General features: G+C 36.4%; 1 protein-coding gene across 1 annotated transcript; it reads right to left on the bottom strand.

Annotated features, from left to right (window-relative positions):
• Positions 1–5,028: 5,028 nt before the first annotated feature.
• Positions 5,029–13,891, bottom strand: LOC131962851 (complement C1q subcomponent subunit C-like). Its single transcript, XM_059327948.1, has 7 exons — positions 13,806–13,891; positions 12,527–12,709; positions 11,006–11,182; positions 9,829–9,908; positions 8,174–8,290; positions 6,876–6,968; positions 5,029–5,932 (listed from the first exon to the last, which is right to left on the bottom strand). Exons 2-7 carry the CDS (start codon positions 12,696–12,698, stop codon positions 5,783–5,785), a joined length of 789 nt encoding a protein of 262 aa, XP_059183931.1. The 5' UTR covers positions 12,699–12,709; positions 13,806–13,891; the 3' UTR covers positions 5,029–5,782.
• Between the last annotated feature and the right edge of the window lie 3,061 nt (positions 13,892–16,952).

Here is a 16,952-nt window from a genome sequence, read left to right as displayed (position 1 = left end):
AATAATTTTGTCTTTTTTAATAATTTTGTATCTTTTTTTTAAAATTTTGTGTCTTTTTTGTAATTGTGTCTTTTTTTTTTTGTCTTTTTATGTCTTTTTTGTCATTTTGATGACATTTTCGGCCCCCAGGTAATTTGAGTTTGAGATCCCTGCAGTAAAGTAAAGTTGGATTTTTTACAGGTTAAAATGATTATTTCTACCCTTGTCAATGTCTTTACTATATTTTCGATTCATCTTGTAACTCATTTCATGAATAAAACAATTTGTTTTTTACATTTAGTGGAAGAACCCAAACCTTTGACCACTAGTGTCTCTGTGTCTCCAGTAGGAGCTATTATTATTATATTATATTATTATATAGGGTAGTGTAGTAGGAGCTATTATTATTATTATATTATATTATTATATAGGGTAGTGTAGTAGGAGCTATTATTAGGGCCTCGGGGCAATCGCACCGAGCACTGGAGCTACTGTTATACTGTGGATTTCTTCTTATTCCTCTTGCGGACGCAATTTCGTCCCGCTACTAGTCAAATTATATATCAAAACGTGCGGTTTGATCGGGATCGGTGTGCTATTACTTTTCTCTACGGAATACGAATTTTTCGCGACGTAAGTCGCGAAAAACTGCCCAAAATTTTGCATTGAAATGAATGGGACAGCCGAAAGAAAATGAGCAAAAAAGAACATTAATTGAAGATTTTCAGACGTCTACTTCTCCGGCATAATTTCACCTAGAGACTCCATTTAAACTTTAAACAGTAGACACAAGTCTTGTGTATCGGTGTATTAATCCACGTTTCGATAGGTCATATAGTTTTTTATCAATCCCTGTTCAATCACCATGATCATTTTTGGAGAAATTCTGAGATTATAATGGGTGTGTATTGCACGGAATGTTCGTGTCACAGTGTGTGATGTCATCGCTCAGAGTGTAGAGGGAGAGGTAAAACTGTCAAAAAATAAATTTGAAAACTTCGCTCCAGGCCGCAAATTCCACTCTACAGAAATAATTTATACATAGAAATGTAGGAAAATTAGTCTTCTCACTCACAATCCTCTGGTAAAGCTGTCAGAGTTATAGTTTGGGCGTACGACGCAAAGATGCGCCACCAAAACCACCAACAGCCTCATTGGGTCCCATATTAAAAACGCAGGAAGATTTCGGAAAAAGTGAGATTTAACTGTTTTTTTAGATCGCTCTAACAAAGCTATTTTTCTATTTTTCTTAAAAAAAAAACATATGTAGAGGTTCAGGAAGAACTCAGGACGCTCAAAGTGAAGTCGGATCAATGATAGGTATTATGGTTTTGCCAAAAATGCTTTCTGTTCGAGGCCAGAAATTTCACTCTGCCCACCTCTGGCTGCTGTCACTGTGCCAGAAGATTCCACAGCTGTTAATTCTGTTGATTGCTCTGCTCTGATTGGTCGACCCCAACGCTTTGATGCTTTGATGTGATGACAGTTACAGATACACGCACACACACATGCACGCGTAAGCGCGCACACTCCAGATGCAAATGTTTCACACACACACACATTTTGAGGTTAATGGTCATAGGTTGCTGTATAAATAAATACTTGAAGAGGAATGCTTGTTGTAGGTGTGCTCCTTGTATATTATATAGTATCATAACATTACTAGTATTAATTGTTTGAAATCTCTGAAGAATCTCATCATAGTGTACACACACCGGCAGTAGCCCCCGTGGCCCTTTCAAAATTTCCCCAGAGGAAATTTTCTAGTTATGCTTATTATATTATATTATTATATAGGGTAGTGTAGGGAAGTCACAAAGTGTTGAAAGACAAACTAACACTTTGTTGGTTTTGATTTGTTCCTGTAATTTGTTGCCGATAACAGAACTGTAGAATATGCAGCTGTTGCTGGTGTTGTGTATGTGCTGATAGAACAAGAAACACACCAACACGCCTAATAACGGAGGAAGAGGTCAGCTCAGGACGGACCAGTGGCAAAAGTTTACCAGAAAGAAGAAGTGTGCAAAAACAAAAAAGTTTCACTTCCATAACCTCAGAGGGGTCACAGATCATTTCTGTCTGAAGAGGTGAAACACACTAGTACTGCAAGAATGTATTTTTAATTTAACCGTTGAAGTGTATGAGGGGTTTAGAACATTAAGATATGAGTGAATAAAGTTCCATGATCAGTTATATCACAAGTTGTTGCAGCAAAGTGTTAGTTTGAGACCGTTTATGACACAGATTTGATGCAAATTGTCACCATTTTTTATTAGTCGAGAATAAATATGTTCCTCCAGAATATCATATTAAGACTTCTGGAACACCAGAGAAAAATCTTTCCTGTGATTCAGTTTGAATAACATTTGACATATTGGAGCTTTTTGTATTGTCTACACTTGGATGGTGAACTCTACTTCTGTAAACTGCTGAGACTCAGGCCCCGTTTACACAAAGGGAAAACGCAGATATTTCCATGCGGTTTGGCCTCTCATTTACACGAAAACCCCGTTTCTATCACAGAAAACGATTATTTCTAAAAACTCCGGGCAAAGTGGAGAATTTGGAAAACTCTGGTTATTTGTTGTTGTGTCAACGGGGAGTAACAGGGTTTTAGGTTGGATTCTGATTGGCTGATGGCTTTATCCTTCTCCCTACACTGCTGCCCATATAATAGGTAGGCAGTTATAGTTATAATGGCGCTCGACGGCGTATTTATGCGGGTTGATGTAAATGACAACTTTTTTTAAATCGGGGCGGGGGGTATTCGTTTCTCTAAATACCCTGCTATGTATAAACGTGGCCTATAATGTCTGTGAGGGGCTCACACCTGTCACCTGTGTGATCAGTGATCAGCTCAGGTGTGTGTCTCTGATTACCTGGTGTAGACCAGCTGTGTGAAGCCTATATACAGGTGGGCTCAGTGCTCATTGTCTGTATCCTGAAGTCCAGGAAGGATCCTCAAACTGAATCTGAAGGATTCTCCGTCATGGACAGCTGGAGGTCTGTCCTGATGTCCAGGATCCTCAGAGGACAGAGTCCTTCTTCTGCCCAAACTCCAAGGATGCATGTGTGTGTCCTCCGTGAGCTCCGATTACCCATAATGCTTTGCGCACACCGGTCTACCGGCAGATTTAAAAATGGCGAGTGTAGAAACAGTGATGCCGGCGGCACAATATGGATTTAAATATAAAAGTATTTCCAGTTTACACTGAATGTTATCACATAACTTACAAAACTTGTGTTCAAAGTCAAGCAAAACATAAAAAAAATACCAGAATATTTATCTAAAAGATGATAAACATCTTTATAAATTGCCAGTTAAGTTAATTAATGCGTCTCAGTGGCTAAAGTTATTAATGTTAATTCATATATATGCGTCAGATGATGTACTATGTGCAAAGTATATATAGTTATACATTTGTTTATCGTGTTAACAGGCCGACAGTCCCCGATTATTCTTTATTTTTATTAATAAATAACTGTACTGTAAAGTAAAATTTAAAAAATCACAGAACACATCTCCATGCGCTGCTTTTATGAAATTAAGTAAATTCAGCCAGGATCAGATAAATATTCAGGCTTAATCCACTTTGTGGCTTTTTTTTTTGTTAAATCATGGAGATTCAACCTTACAGCATCTTCTTCCATTTCTACAAATATAATAATAATTATATAATATGTGTCAGAGTGCTGATGCCAACGACACATCCATGTCGTGAACTGGTGAAATTGCGGCGCTGAATTTGAGCAGGACGTCCAGTTACACAATGACGCACAGCTACACACTCGGAAAGCTGTTCCATGTGTGTTACACCAGAGAAAGGAAGAACTGGCCTCGTCTCTGGAGAGCCGACTCTGAAGGAAAGATCCTACCAAGGAAGGATCCTACCAAGGAAGGATCCTACCAAGGAAGGATCCTTGACTTTGGGATAGAGCCTGTGTATTACCTTCAGAGGCAGTGAGAGCGTCTCTTCTTCCATTTAATGCATTTAGTGACTCTTGGTGTCTTCTAGTGTTGGTTGTCTGTCCTGGATGTTTATTAAACCTGCTCTCTCAGGTTATACTGAGCTTATACCAAAACATTCCCCCAGTCCCTAAAGACTAGAAGCTGAAGTCTTCAGTAAATCTAGTTTAACTGGAGTCACGTTGCTCCGTCATCTCCATGGTCAGTTTAAGGTAGTAATCTGTTTCATATCAGTCTTTAACTAGTCTTGGTTTGGATCATATCAACGTGTTTGATATTATCTCAAGTCTCAGTGACGTAACACAATCACCAACCAATAGATGAGCAGGGAAAAGGCCCTGGTTCAGACCGGCCAGTAAAACCAGTAAAACCACTTCCACAGGAAAAAGGAACATCACAATAATGTCTCAATAAAAATATAGTGATGTCATATATTTAGATGTTTCTAAAGAGAACAGTAAGGAGAGCCAGTTAAATGTATAAATAAATGTATACATAAATAAGTAATAAATAATCAATGAATAATGTTTGATTAACTAAATAAAAGTTGAAGCTGATAAATATAATTATTCAGTTAAACAAATTATAATTAATAGGACATAATTGTATATGATGAATTCATTTCTAAATGTTCCTTTCCTTTATTCTTCCTTATTTCTATTTTTACTGTAAAATATTCAACTTTTCATGTCAGAAAAACAGAAACTCTTTTTCAGCTTTGTGAGGGCATTTAGTGGCGTCTTCTCTTCTTTTTTTATTTTTCAACACAAACCACTGAGTCACACTAGAACTAGAGCAGCTGGAGCCAGAAGCTGCTTCTCCTCCATTTAGTCAGTTTTTACTAAGAGATGATGGGAAAACTGCTAAAAGAATCTAGTTGTAGTCTGTAAATAGTTTCCCTGCTAGATCCACAGTCTGTCTAAAAACTCAGTGTGAGACTAAAAACTAAACTCTTGTCTTTAGCTGGGAGCAGGTGTGACACGATAGTTTTGTGGGAGTCTTTTCCAAATCTTTTCAGAGTCTTCTGATGTATAGGAAGCATAAATCATACGTATCATTCCATTAATCTTTCCACACACAGAGACACTCATTAACCTTTAATGTGGATTTAACAGCAGAGTCAATGTTGAAACAGGGTTTACATGAGTCATATGAAGGAAACAGATCAGCTGGAGGAACTAAGTCATGTAAAACTGTGTTACAGTGAATTTCCTCTGAAAACAACGTTTAACCCATAAGAACCCAGAACTATTTATTCTTAAAGGAACATTATGGGGGATATACCACATAGAACACATTTCTAATGTTTTAAAAAAAAATTCTACCCCTAAATGTCAAAGATCTGTGATATGACATATATGTGACATTGGGCGTTTATGGAAGTTATGTTTATGATATTTCTTATTTTAAAAGAAATAAACTAGACACCTTTTCTGCTCACAGAAACACAAATTTGCCTTTTTCTTTGCATCTCCACAACATTTATCAAAATTGTGACAGGATAGGATTATTTTTTGTTCATATTTGGTCAAATGTACTTAGATTAGAATTAGAATTGTTAAATTGGTTTAAACGTAGCCGAGTAACAACAAATAAGCTTTTTGAAATGAGCTCTTTTTTTACATTTCTGTTTCCAGTCACACACGTATTTTGGAGAAGTCTTGCTGAGAGACTTAATGAGTTAAGGTGAAGCATAAAGCTGAATATGAGAGATTCTAGAACATTTCACGTGTTTGTTACACAGGCGTCACCATAGGTTCCTATGGGTTAAAAACATGACTGTAAATGTCAACATGCAGAAGAAGAGTTTCAGTGTCACGCTGCAGAAAACCTTCATTATGAATCAGCGAAGAGCAGGAAGCCGCTGAAGCCGATCTGTTTTTCTGAGGTGTCTCGTGAGTTTATCGTCTGCTTCGCGTCCTTGTAGGACTCGAGCCAGACCTTCTGCCCCACCGCCAGCTGGAGCACCACGCCGCCCGTCATCACCTGGACACAGCAGCCAATCACAGCGCAGCTTCAGGACCACACTAGAGCATCCATTGGCTCCTTTCACAACGTTATATAACTATAAAACATGACATTATTCTGCTTTTACCACTAACTAATGCAGGGATGGGCCCCTTAATGCTGCAGGGCCTCAGTTTATCATGTCCACCACCACAGGGCCACATATAGGAGCATCACTAACCAGATATGATGAAACTGACATTTTAAATATGTTTACAGTGCAGTAACTTAACATATTTCATGCTCTAATGCATGTTTAACAGTATTAATAGGAATACAAAAGGTTTGAAGAAAATAAAAAATAAACACTTACTGTGATTTTATTTTTTTCAGTGTAAGAACAGCAGACCAACATTAATTACTAGAAGTTATTTGTGCATTTTTACACTGCACTTTAAGATTTCATGCTCAGATGCATGTAGTTGTACTGAGGGCCACTTCAGGTGAGGGTGAGGGCCGTATGTGGCCCCCGGGCCTCCTGTTGCCCATCCCTGAACTACTGCATAGAAGAGCATTTAAATGTAGTAGTTCATCAATGTGGAGCCATTTTTATATATTTTTTATATTTCATATAAGTCAACTTGTTGCTCAATAACGTCAGCTGACTTCCTCCTTTCCTCTCGTTATAATAACTCTGTTGTTAACATGCTGTTTATCACTACGGGACGCTGCTGTAATGTTCCTGAGGTGGTTTAGTCACAGAGTGATTATTAATAATAATAATAATAATAATAATAATAATATAATAATAGTTAATAATGAGAGAGCTCTGAGGATCTGACCTGGTCGTTGACCCTGTTTCCGGCCTTGTGGTAGTCACAGAGTGATTAATAATAATAATAATAATAATAATAATAATAATAATAATAATAATAATAATAATAAATAATAATGAATAGTGAGAGAGCTCTGAGGATCTGACCTGGTCGTTGACCCTGTTTCCGGCCTTGTGGTAGTCACAGAACACGGGTCTGTCTGAGATAGACGTGCTGACGATCTTCAGACACAAGGTGACCTAAAACACAGAAACAGAGTTAAAGAAGAAGAAGTTTAATAACAGCTGCAGATCAACACAGAAGTATTCTGATCTTTACTTCAGTAAAAGTTCAAATCTCTTTGAGAAAAATGTAGGAAGTCAGTTGTGTTTTCATGAATCTGTCCTCCTGATTATTTTAAGGCCTTCATGGCCTCGATCCCTCTGAACACCTGACGGACCAGGAGAACTCTGGAACAACCTGCCGGAGGAAATCCGCTCGGCTGAGTCAGTGATCTCTTCTTAGTTTCTTCTTAAAAACAAACTTTTATCGGAGAGCCTTTCCCGATTTTACCTAAACTTTAACTTCCCTTGAACTGTCTTTTAATTGCACAGAATTATGTCATTTTCACCATTACTTCTATCTGTTGTTTTATGTCAGTTATTATTCGGACGTCCCGCTGGCAAACTCTCTGTTTTTTTATTTTTTTTTATTTCCAGAGGGCGTAGCGACTCAATTTTCAATTTTTCCTTAGATCTGATGAATCTATAGAGCCCAAGCATGTCAGGATACACTGCAAAGTTCGTCTATTTTGGCGATTTTCAAAGCAGTGATGTGACCTCCGACCTCCGACGTTTTGACCAGAACAACACAGCGCTGATCTCAGATTAATCTCCTGAGATTATGAGGCGTTTATTGTTGACCTGCTATCTCCCCCTAAACATCCACTGACCACCAACTAATTCTCAAAAAAAAAAAAAGGCCTCCGAATAGTAACATGTTAACTGGTCTCTGTAAAGCTTTTTGTAACATGTGATTTGAAAAGTGCTCTATAAATAATGATTATTATATTATTATAAAAAACTAAACTACTTATTTTGATCACATTAAATATAATCTTTATGTGTCTGTAATTCTAAATCAAGAGAATTTTGAATGAATCCAACACAATAGAATTAGTCCGTTTTTAATTGACACTTAACACTTCCTGTTAAGTTGTTATTAACTTGTAACTTAGATAGATTTAATAAATAATATTGCATGCAATCTGTTGCCTCAATTTTATTGAGTAGCTATTGTTTATCTTTTTTTTTTACAGTGTACAAAATTTCACTTATTTACATTCCACCTCTGCAGATTACATAAAAAAATCTGTTGTTTTAAAACGTGTGTGACATATTTTTACAGAAGCGTAACTTTATTCTGATATCTGATATTGACAGCAGCAGAGACGGAGGTGTTTTACCTTTGCAACAGAGTAGAAGGTGAAGTAATAAACACCAGCCACTCTGCAGGTGAAGTCACTGGAGACGGTGGAGAAATCCCCCGGCACGTTCAACGAGCTGCTCTGGAACGTGATTTTCTGAGGAACAACAGAATGTTTTACTTTATATAAACTGCTGGGGAACAAGGTTATTATAGTTAACGAAAACTAACCAAATGACTCAAAACTAGAATTGAAAAGACATTTTCATTAACTGATATAAAAATAAAAAAATTGAGAGCTTTTTAAAAGAAATATAATTAACTGAAACTGTATTTTGTGGTTCCAAAACTAACTAAAATTATAGTGAAAATGTCCTTCGTTTTGGTCTTTGTCAACTTTTTCCATCCGTAAACCTTTTTGGTTGATATGAAATCTATTTCATCTATCTGGTTTTATGACTTAATAAACTTATTGGGGCTGAGATGGATCAGACAAAGGAAATAAAGGAAACATTTATTGTGACCTTATTGAATCTGGACCCAACAAATACCCCATTACAAAACAACTACAACTAATAAAAACTAAACTAAAACTAATAAAAACTAAACTACAACTAATAAAAACTAAACTAAAACTAATAAAAACTAAACTAAACTAATAAAAAATAAACTACAACTAATAAAAACTAAACTACAACTAATAAAAACTAAACTAAAACTAATAAAAACTAAACTACAACTAATAAAAACTAAACTAAAACTAATAAAAACTAAACTAAACTAATAAAAAATAAACTACAACTAATAAAAACTAAACTACAACTAATAAAAACTAAACTACAACTAATAAAAACTAAACTAAAACTAATAAAAACTAAACTACAACTAATAAAAACTAAACTAAAACTAATAAAAACTAAACTAAACTAATAAAAAATAAACTACAACTAATAAAAACTAAACTACAACTAATAAAAACTAAACTAAAACTAATAAAAACTAAACTACAACTAATAAAAACTAAACTACAACTAATAAAAACTAAACTACAACTAATAAAAACTACAACTAAACTAATAAAACTAAAACTAATAAAAACTCAACTAAAACCAATAAAAGCTAACACTAAAACTAAGCATTTTCCCCAAAAAATAAAAACTAATTAAAACTAGCAAACTCACTCTAAAAACTCATTAAAACTAACTGAATTTGAAAACAAAAATTGACAACGAAATTAAAACAAAAACTAATGAAAAATCCTTATAATCTTGCTGGGTAGCTTCTCAATTTCACCATCAATACAGTTTTAACTGTTAACTTATAAGTAAAACATTATAATTTATTTGTTATATTTTGCATTATTAATGAATCTGCAAGCTAACTAAAGATAATTTTAAATATATAGTGGAGTTAAAAGTACAATAATTCCCTCTGAAATATAGTGGAGTAGAAGTATACAGTAGCAAAAAATGGAAATACTCATAAATGAAGTATCTCAAAAGTATTCTTAATTACTCCACAGTACTCATGTTTTACTTCTTCACCACAGTCTACACAGTCAGAATTTAATTCAACACTATAGTATAAAATGCTAAATTTCCATAGTTTTCTTCTCAACGAAAGAAAAGAGAAACATTTTTGGATTCTATGATATTTAAAACATTTTGTTAATGAAAGGTTTGATTGATTACAGACCGCTCCGACAGTAGGGAACGTGTTGTCGGTCCTGATCATAGAGAAGGCTGAACGGGCCTGCTGAGCAGGGTCACGTCCTCCTAGAACACCAAAACATACACATAAATACCTGGATATAGAGCAGTTTATGATTATATAATTACACCAAAACATACACATAAATACCTGGATATAGAGCAGTTTATGATTATATAATTACACCAAAACATACACATAAATACCTGGATATAGAGCAGTTTATGATTATATAATTACACCAAAACATACATATAAATACCTGGATATAGAGCAGTTTATGATTATATAATTACACCAAAACATACACATAAATACCTGGATATAGAGCAGTTTATGATTATATAATTACACCAAAACAGTCAGTTTATAGTCTGCATGTGTTCTTTGTGGATCTATCCATCGGTCCATCTGTTGCACATGGAAATGGATTTTAAAAAGCGTCCACTAATGTTATGACCCTTTATAGACCATAATTGGTTTCAATGAAAAAATTATTACTTCATTAAGTCATTTTATATTAGATATTTTTGAGCTGCATCTCAGATTAATCTTCAGGTTCTCAGCTTCCAGATTATGTTCATCACTTCTATGTGGCATTTATGAACCTGGTCTCACAGGAATCCGTGAAATAGCCACGGAATCACTCAAATTTCTGTGAAACTGACACGGATTTGGCTACAATGCAAGTTAATGACATCATATCCCGTGGCTATTCCATGGATATTTGTTCCTATTGGTTTGTTCCAAGTCACGTGACTTTCAAGGTCCCAAAAAACATGGCGGACAGTTCTCTCATTTTTAGTGAAAAAAAAAATCAATATTTTGACTTAGTTTCTGCATAAAAATGGATTTTGATCACATTTCTAGCCAGAAATATATGTTTTATTTTTTAAATCTTCACTCAGTGAATGTACATAATCACTTTGTATGTTGGAATAGCCACGGGATATGACTGGCATTAACTGGCATTGTAGCCAAATCCGTGTCAGTTTCACGGATTTTGAGTTAAGTGATTCCGTGGCTATTCCACGGATTCCTGTGAGACCATGTTGTATTTACTGTTGCCCTGCTGTCTCCCCCTAAACCTCCCCGGCCCACTACCACCATAAAACTCTCTGAACAGCAGCAGCAGATGTTCTGGTGTGAGTCGTGTCTTTACGTTGTCCGATGTTCTCCCCATCAGGTCCGGGGACGCCGGCCTTCCCAGGTCGCCCCGCTGCTCCCAGGAGTCCCTGGTAGCCTTTAGGACCCATGGGCCCCTGGGGGCCCCGACTCCCCTGCTCCCCCTTCAGCCTCAGCAGGATGGCTGGATCCACGGGGCCGCTGGCCACCACAGCTGAGACAAACAGGACACGGTCAAACCTTCAGCAGAAACAACCATGTTTATCCTGTTTTAACCTCCTCTTATGTTCCTTTCTCAGCAATAATGTTTGTCAGTTTGTTTAATTATCCAAACGTGTCAGAAACTGAAAAAATCCCAATAAACATTGTTTATATTTCATTCAAAACTAATAATGGTCTTCTTTATCTCTCACAGATCAGGTTCAATGAGGATAATCCACTTGTTTTTCATTAAAAAAAATGCATGTTAAAACTTTCTTTTTTGTACATTGGAAAGACCTACATATACAATACAATGGTTTTACATGATATTGATTTAAAATATATATATATATATATATATTTTTGACCTGTCAAATTTTCTACAATGCATGTTTTTGAGTGATGCAATACTTTAAAAAGAGGGAAGAGTCTAGGGAACCAATAGCAATGCTCTAATCTGTCACATGACCTCCAGGAGGCCATATTGAAACACTATTTTGCACCACAAAAAAGCTCTCAAAACGTCAAAACGTTTTTTCCTGGCCCTTTTCCATCTGGAAAAAAAAACATTCCTACTGATAGGTGAGTAAACCTTCATTTTCGATGCAATTTATTTTCCAATTAAATAATGGAAACGTGTTAAAATGCAACGGTAGGAAAATTAGTCTTCTCCCTCACAATCCTCTGGTAAAGCTGTCAGAGTTATAGTTTGGGCGTAGGACGCACAGATGATCCACCAACACCACCAACAGCCTCATTGGCTCCCATATTAAAAACGCAGGGAGATTTCTGAAAGAAGGGAGATGGAACAGTTTTTTTAGATCGCTCTAACAAAGCTATTTTTTAATTTTTCTTAAAAAAAAAAACATATGTAGACGTTCAGGAAGAACTCAGGACGCTCAAAGTGAAGTCGGATCAATGATAGGTATTATGGTTTTGCCAAAAATGCTTTCTGTTCGAGGACAGAAATTCCAGTCTGTCCACCTCTGCTGTCACTCTTTCATTAGCAGGTGTCAGTTAATTCAGTTGATTGCTTTGATCTTTGATGTGATTACAGTTACACACACACACACACACACACACACACACACACATTTTGAGGTTAAAGGGCATAGTTATAAATCTCTGAAGAATCTCATCATAGTGAACACACACCAGCAGTAGCCCCCGTGGCCCTTTCAGAATTTCCCCAGAGGAAATTTTCTAGTTATGAGTTATGAAGCATCAAGTGGCTCCCTCTGTACTAAACTCAAAAACATGGATTGGACTTTAGCTTTCATAATGAATAATCACTCTGCACTTCACCTCAGTATGAACAAACAAACAAACACAGTTTCATGAAGCTGTTGATGTTTACCCGGCTCTCCTTTCTCCCCCTTGGCTCCTGGATATCCGTCTCTGCCCGGAGCTCCTTTCTCCCCCGCATGGCCGTCCGTCCCTCTGCAGCTCACATCACAGCGTCCGGTGGTCAGAAACACGGCCAGAACCAGCAGAACCAGCAGAACCAGCAGCCCAGAATAACCTCCCATGGTCCAGAACGCTGCAGGGAACAACTCATGGTGTTCAGAAGAAGAAGAAGGTGGTGATGGACGACAGAACAGGAGAGGAAGACGAGGAGAAGAAACTACACAAAACATCACAGTTTTTGTTTTGTGACGATCAAAAAGTTTGGATTTGGGTTTTTAGCAGCTTTCTGTTTCTGATTCCAGTATTTACAGGAGCATCTCAATACATTAGTTATATATGATGAAAAGTTAATTTCCAGTAGTTCAAGTCAAACAGCCCCGACCAGGTACTGAGTCATATAGATGACATACTTTTAGAGGCCAACATTTACATATTTAACACACTTTTTTAATTGGTCTTTTGTAATATTAAAGTTTTTTGAGACAGTGAATTTTAGGTCTTCATTAAATGTAAGCAATAATCATTATAATTAGAAGAAATTAAATAAATTAAGACATGAAAGGTGTCATTCTGTATGAAATTGATCTATATAACGTGTTATTTCCACTTTTTAAATTGAATTACTGACAGAAATAGACTTTTCTATGATATTCTCATTTATTGAGATAAACCTGTAGACTCAACGCATGTGAATACTTTAAGACCGACAGTATTTTTACACTACAATTCAGTCATTTAATGCTTCATATGTAAGAAAACTGTTCAGATATGAAATTATGAAAAACAGAGTTATAAAAATATAAAATGTGAAAAAAATTAATATTACAGGCAAGAAAAGTAGAAATTGCAGTGTGAACACTGACAGCTGAAAAACATTTAAAGCATTTCTGGAAATGTAGGAAAAAGGACAATCATTATTTAAATGGATCAACTGGAAACTAAACCTGAGTGCTGAGTCAGCAGCCACAGTGTTGTTTTAAGTTAAGTTAAAAGACTCTTAGTTTTAGTTATCTTACTAAATTTAAAACACATCATTCATTTCAGGTAATTCCTAAGAAAAACATGTTGCAGAGGTTTGAACTTTACTGCAGAAAAATAATAATAATTCAGCTACATTTATCTTTAAATGACAATATCTTATTACTTTACTTTACTATATATGTTATTGACATAATAGCACAAACAAATACTGATAAAAATATTAGAGGTTGGAAACATAATTTACTCACCAGACGAGTTTTCTGTCACCAGCGGAGAATTAAAGCCATGATGAAGAGACGATTTCCTCTTTTAGTGGACAGATCAAGACTTTTATTAGACTGAAGAGAATTATTCTGATCCTCTCTCTCTCTCTCTCTCTCTCTCTCTCTCTCGCTCTCTCTCTCTCACACACACACACACACACACAGAATCAGAAAGGAAATGAAACTTGTGATCTGACAGAAAAATTGTCCAAAGTTACTAGTTTAGGATCTGGAGCATATTTTAGACTTATTTGAAGTGTAAAATAAAGATTTTATTCATTTATTTTAGCCCGAGAAAAAAGATAAAAAAAGTTTTTATGATCCCTCTGTTGTTGGTATTTTTTACATTTTTTTATTATGGTTTACGCCTACTGTATTTTTTTCTTTCTTTCTGAAAACCACTTTATATTAAATTAATTAAACATATAAATAAATATAAATATGAAAAGATAAATAGTTTATTATTATATTGGTATTATTTTCAAATCAGTCTAATACAAGTTAAAAGAGCTTCACAAATTAAATATAAACTGTTTTTTAAATGAACAACTTAAAAAAACAAATGTAAACATAAGACAGAATGAAAGAATAGTAACATGAATAAAATTCACAAACTCAACAAATGGTGATGTAGCATCGTATGAATGACGGCTGAAGTTTCTTCACTGACTAGAGAGATTGTGGCGCCTCCATGTGGTGAAATGATGCAACTACAGCAACACAAAGTGACTGAGTGTGACAAAGCTTCACCTCTGATATTATTTACTAAATCCTGCATAATCTCACAGAGTTTAGGGAACATATGAGGAGAGTAGATCTACACATGACGAATCCAAACCGTCACATTGACATCACCTCATTCTGTCAACATGCCGTTCATGGGAAGAGCTCTAAGAAAACACAACGAGTTCTGTCTTGATGATTGTCAAAAACAAAACACGCAACCAAACTCACTTTATGTTTGTTTTCCTTCATCACAAGAAACGAGTCACAACAAGTTAAACACGTATTCTGTAAAGAAGAATCCTTCAGCTGAGACGCCACAGTTCTACTGACTGAACCACACACACAACTCTGTGTGTGTGTGTGTGTGTGTGTTCTTGTACTTCCTACATAGTGAGGACCAGAACACGTTTTAAACCAACAGAGTGAGGACATTTTTGCAAAGTGAGGACATTTCGGCCGGTCCTCACTTCTTTAAAGGCTTTTTCTTTTAGATTTCAGACTTAGTTTTGTAACCACACAATACAGTTTCAGTTAATCATCATCATCATGTAACCTTTAACCCTTAAAACAAACTAAAATTATAGTGAAAATGTCCTTCGTTTTCGTCTTTTTCAACTTTTTTCATACAAAATGAAGATGGATCAGACAAAGGAAATAAAGGCAAAATTTACTGTGACCTCTTTTAATCTCCCAGCCAACAAATACCCCATTACAAAAAACTAATAAAAACTAAACTAAAACTAAAGCATTTCAAAAAAAAAAATACTTAACTAAAACTATCAAACTCACAAAGATAGAAGTACAAGAATGTGAAGAATCAGGATTAAAACCTCAGATTGAGGAGTTTATAGTAAATAATGATGAGTCTGTAGACCAGAAACTGGGCGATTCTGTATTAATGAGTTTCCTTAAAGGAACACTCCACCGTTTTTTCATATTAAAACATGTTATTTGGGTAAGTAAGACGAGTTGATACAGACCTCTTGCGTCTCAATGCGTGCACTCAATCGCCCTGGCGCGCGGCGCCACTTGGCTAGCACTTAGCTTAGCCCAGTTCATTCATTAGGATCCAAACAGATGGACAGTTAGAAGAGACCAAACTCCTCCACGTTTTCCCTATTTAAATACAGCTACACCAGTAGTTAAACCACCAAGTATGGCGACACAAAATAAAACGTGGCGCTTTTCTAAGCGGATAAAAAGGATAACTATAATGTATGGCGGAATAGCACTTGGGAGCACTTCGACTCGGCGCAGTAATATCATCACTCCTGGAAAATCTTCTCCCTCTCCCTCTCACTTCCGTCAACAGAACCAGCGTGAGCTGCACCAGGAGTCGTAGTTCCAGCAGAGCTGATGAAGTATCAGGTTGTAGGAAGATATTTGTGAACAATCATGGTTATAACGTGCATCGTAAAGGGTTGCGATAACAAGCAGAAGGTATATAGTGCCGTCATGTTTCACAGAGAGGGAGGGGGAGAAGATCTTTCAGGAGTTCGATTGTGTATTGTGTCCAGCCTTTATAGAGCTCTGTTGGGAGAGCTTGTGTTTTGCTGTCATTTCCTTTGTAATGCATAATGTTGCAAAGTAAAATAGTCACTATTTTTCCAGTTTGTCTATATTTGTCATTTTTATAGTTCTACATTTTTACGAGTCCTTTTTCTGGGAAAAGATGGCCCATCCACTTTTGTACTGGCCCACCCGAAATATTATTTCTGCCTTCACCACCGGGTGTCTCCATGGATACCAGATGATGACTGAGAGATGCAGATCAGCAGGATTGCGGGTCACTAGAAACTTTGTGTATGTAGTGCAATCCGTTTTGGACCCAGAGGGAATACTACCAGTGGCGAAGGCAGAAATAATATTTCACACAAGCTCTCCCAACAGAGCTCTATAAAGGCTGTACACAATACAACAGTAAAGACCAAACATGCGTATCGGCTCTATCGCACGGCACAATAAATCATTTTATTGCACAAAGTGCCGACTACAGATGAACCCAATCAGTAGGCTCGATAAAGTGTTAACGTTCAGCATAACATAGACCTGCATCAGACAGAAAATTATCACATTAACGGCGATTGTTGTTTCAGTACCACGGACAGCTCACGCGTAACAGAAACTGCGCAGATCTACGGCAACCAGTTACCGTGGAAACCAGTAAGGACACAACACCAGCCTTTAATCTTTCTGTTGTCTCAGCCAGTGTTTACTGGTACTGTTTAAGGTTGAGCTGCCAGCCGTTGTGAGAAATAAAGCACGATGCGGTCCGAGCCGCAATATAACGACCACCGTGTCCGACTGGTCCCTCCTCCGCCCTCCATCATCATCATCATCATCATCATCATCATCATAAACAACACAAGGCAGAGTCCCAGGGTGTGGAGAGGCTCCTCCCACACG

Source organism: Centropristis striata, chromosome 3, assembly GCF_030273125.1.
Source record: "Centropristis striata isolate RG_2023a ecotype Rhode Island chromosome 3, C.striata_1.0, whole genome shotgun sequence".
NCBI classification, from domain to species: domain Eukaryota; kingdom Metazoa; phylum Chordata; class Actinopteri; order Perciformes; family Serranidae; genus Centropristis; species Centropristis striata.
Note: the sequence above shows the minus strand (reverse complement) of the source record. Positions and strands in the feature narration are given on the sequence as shown.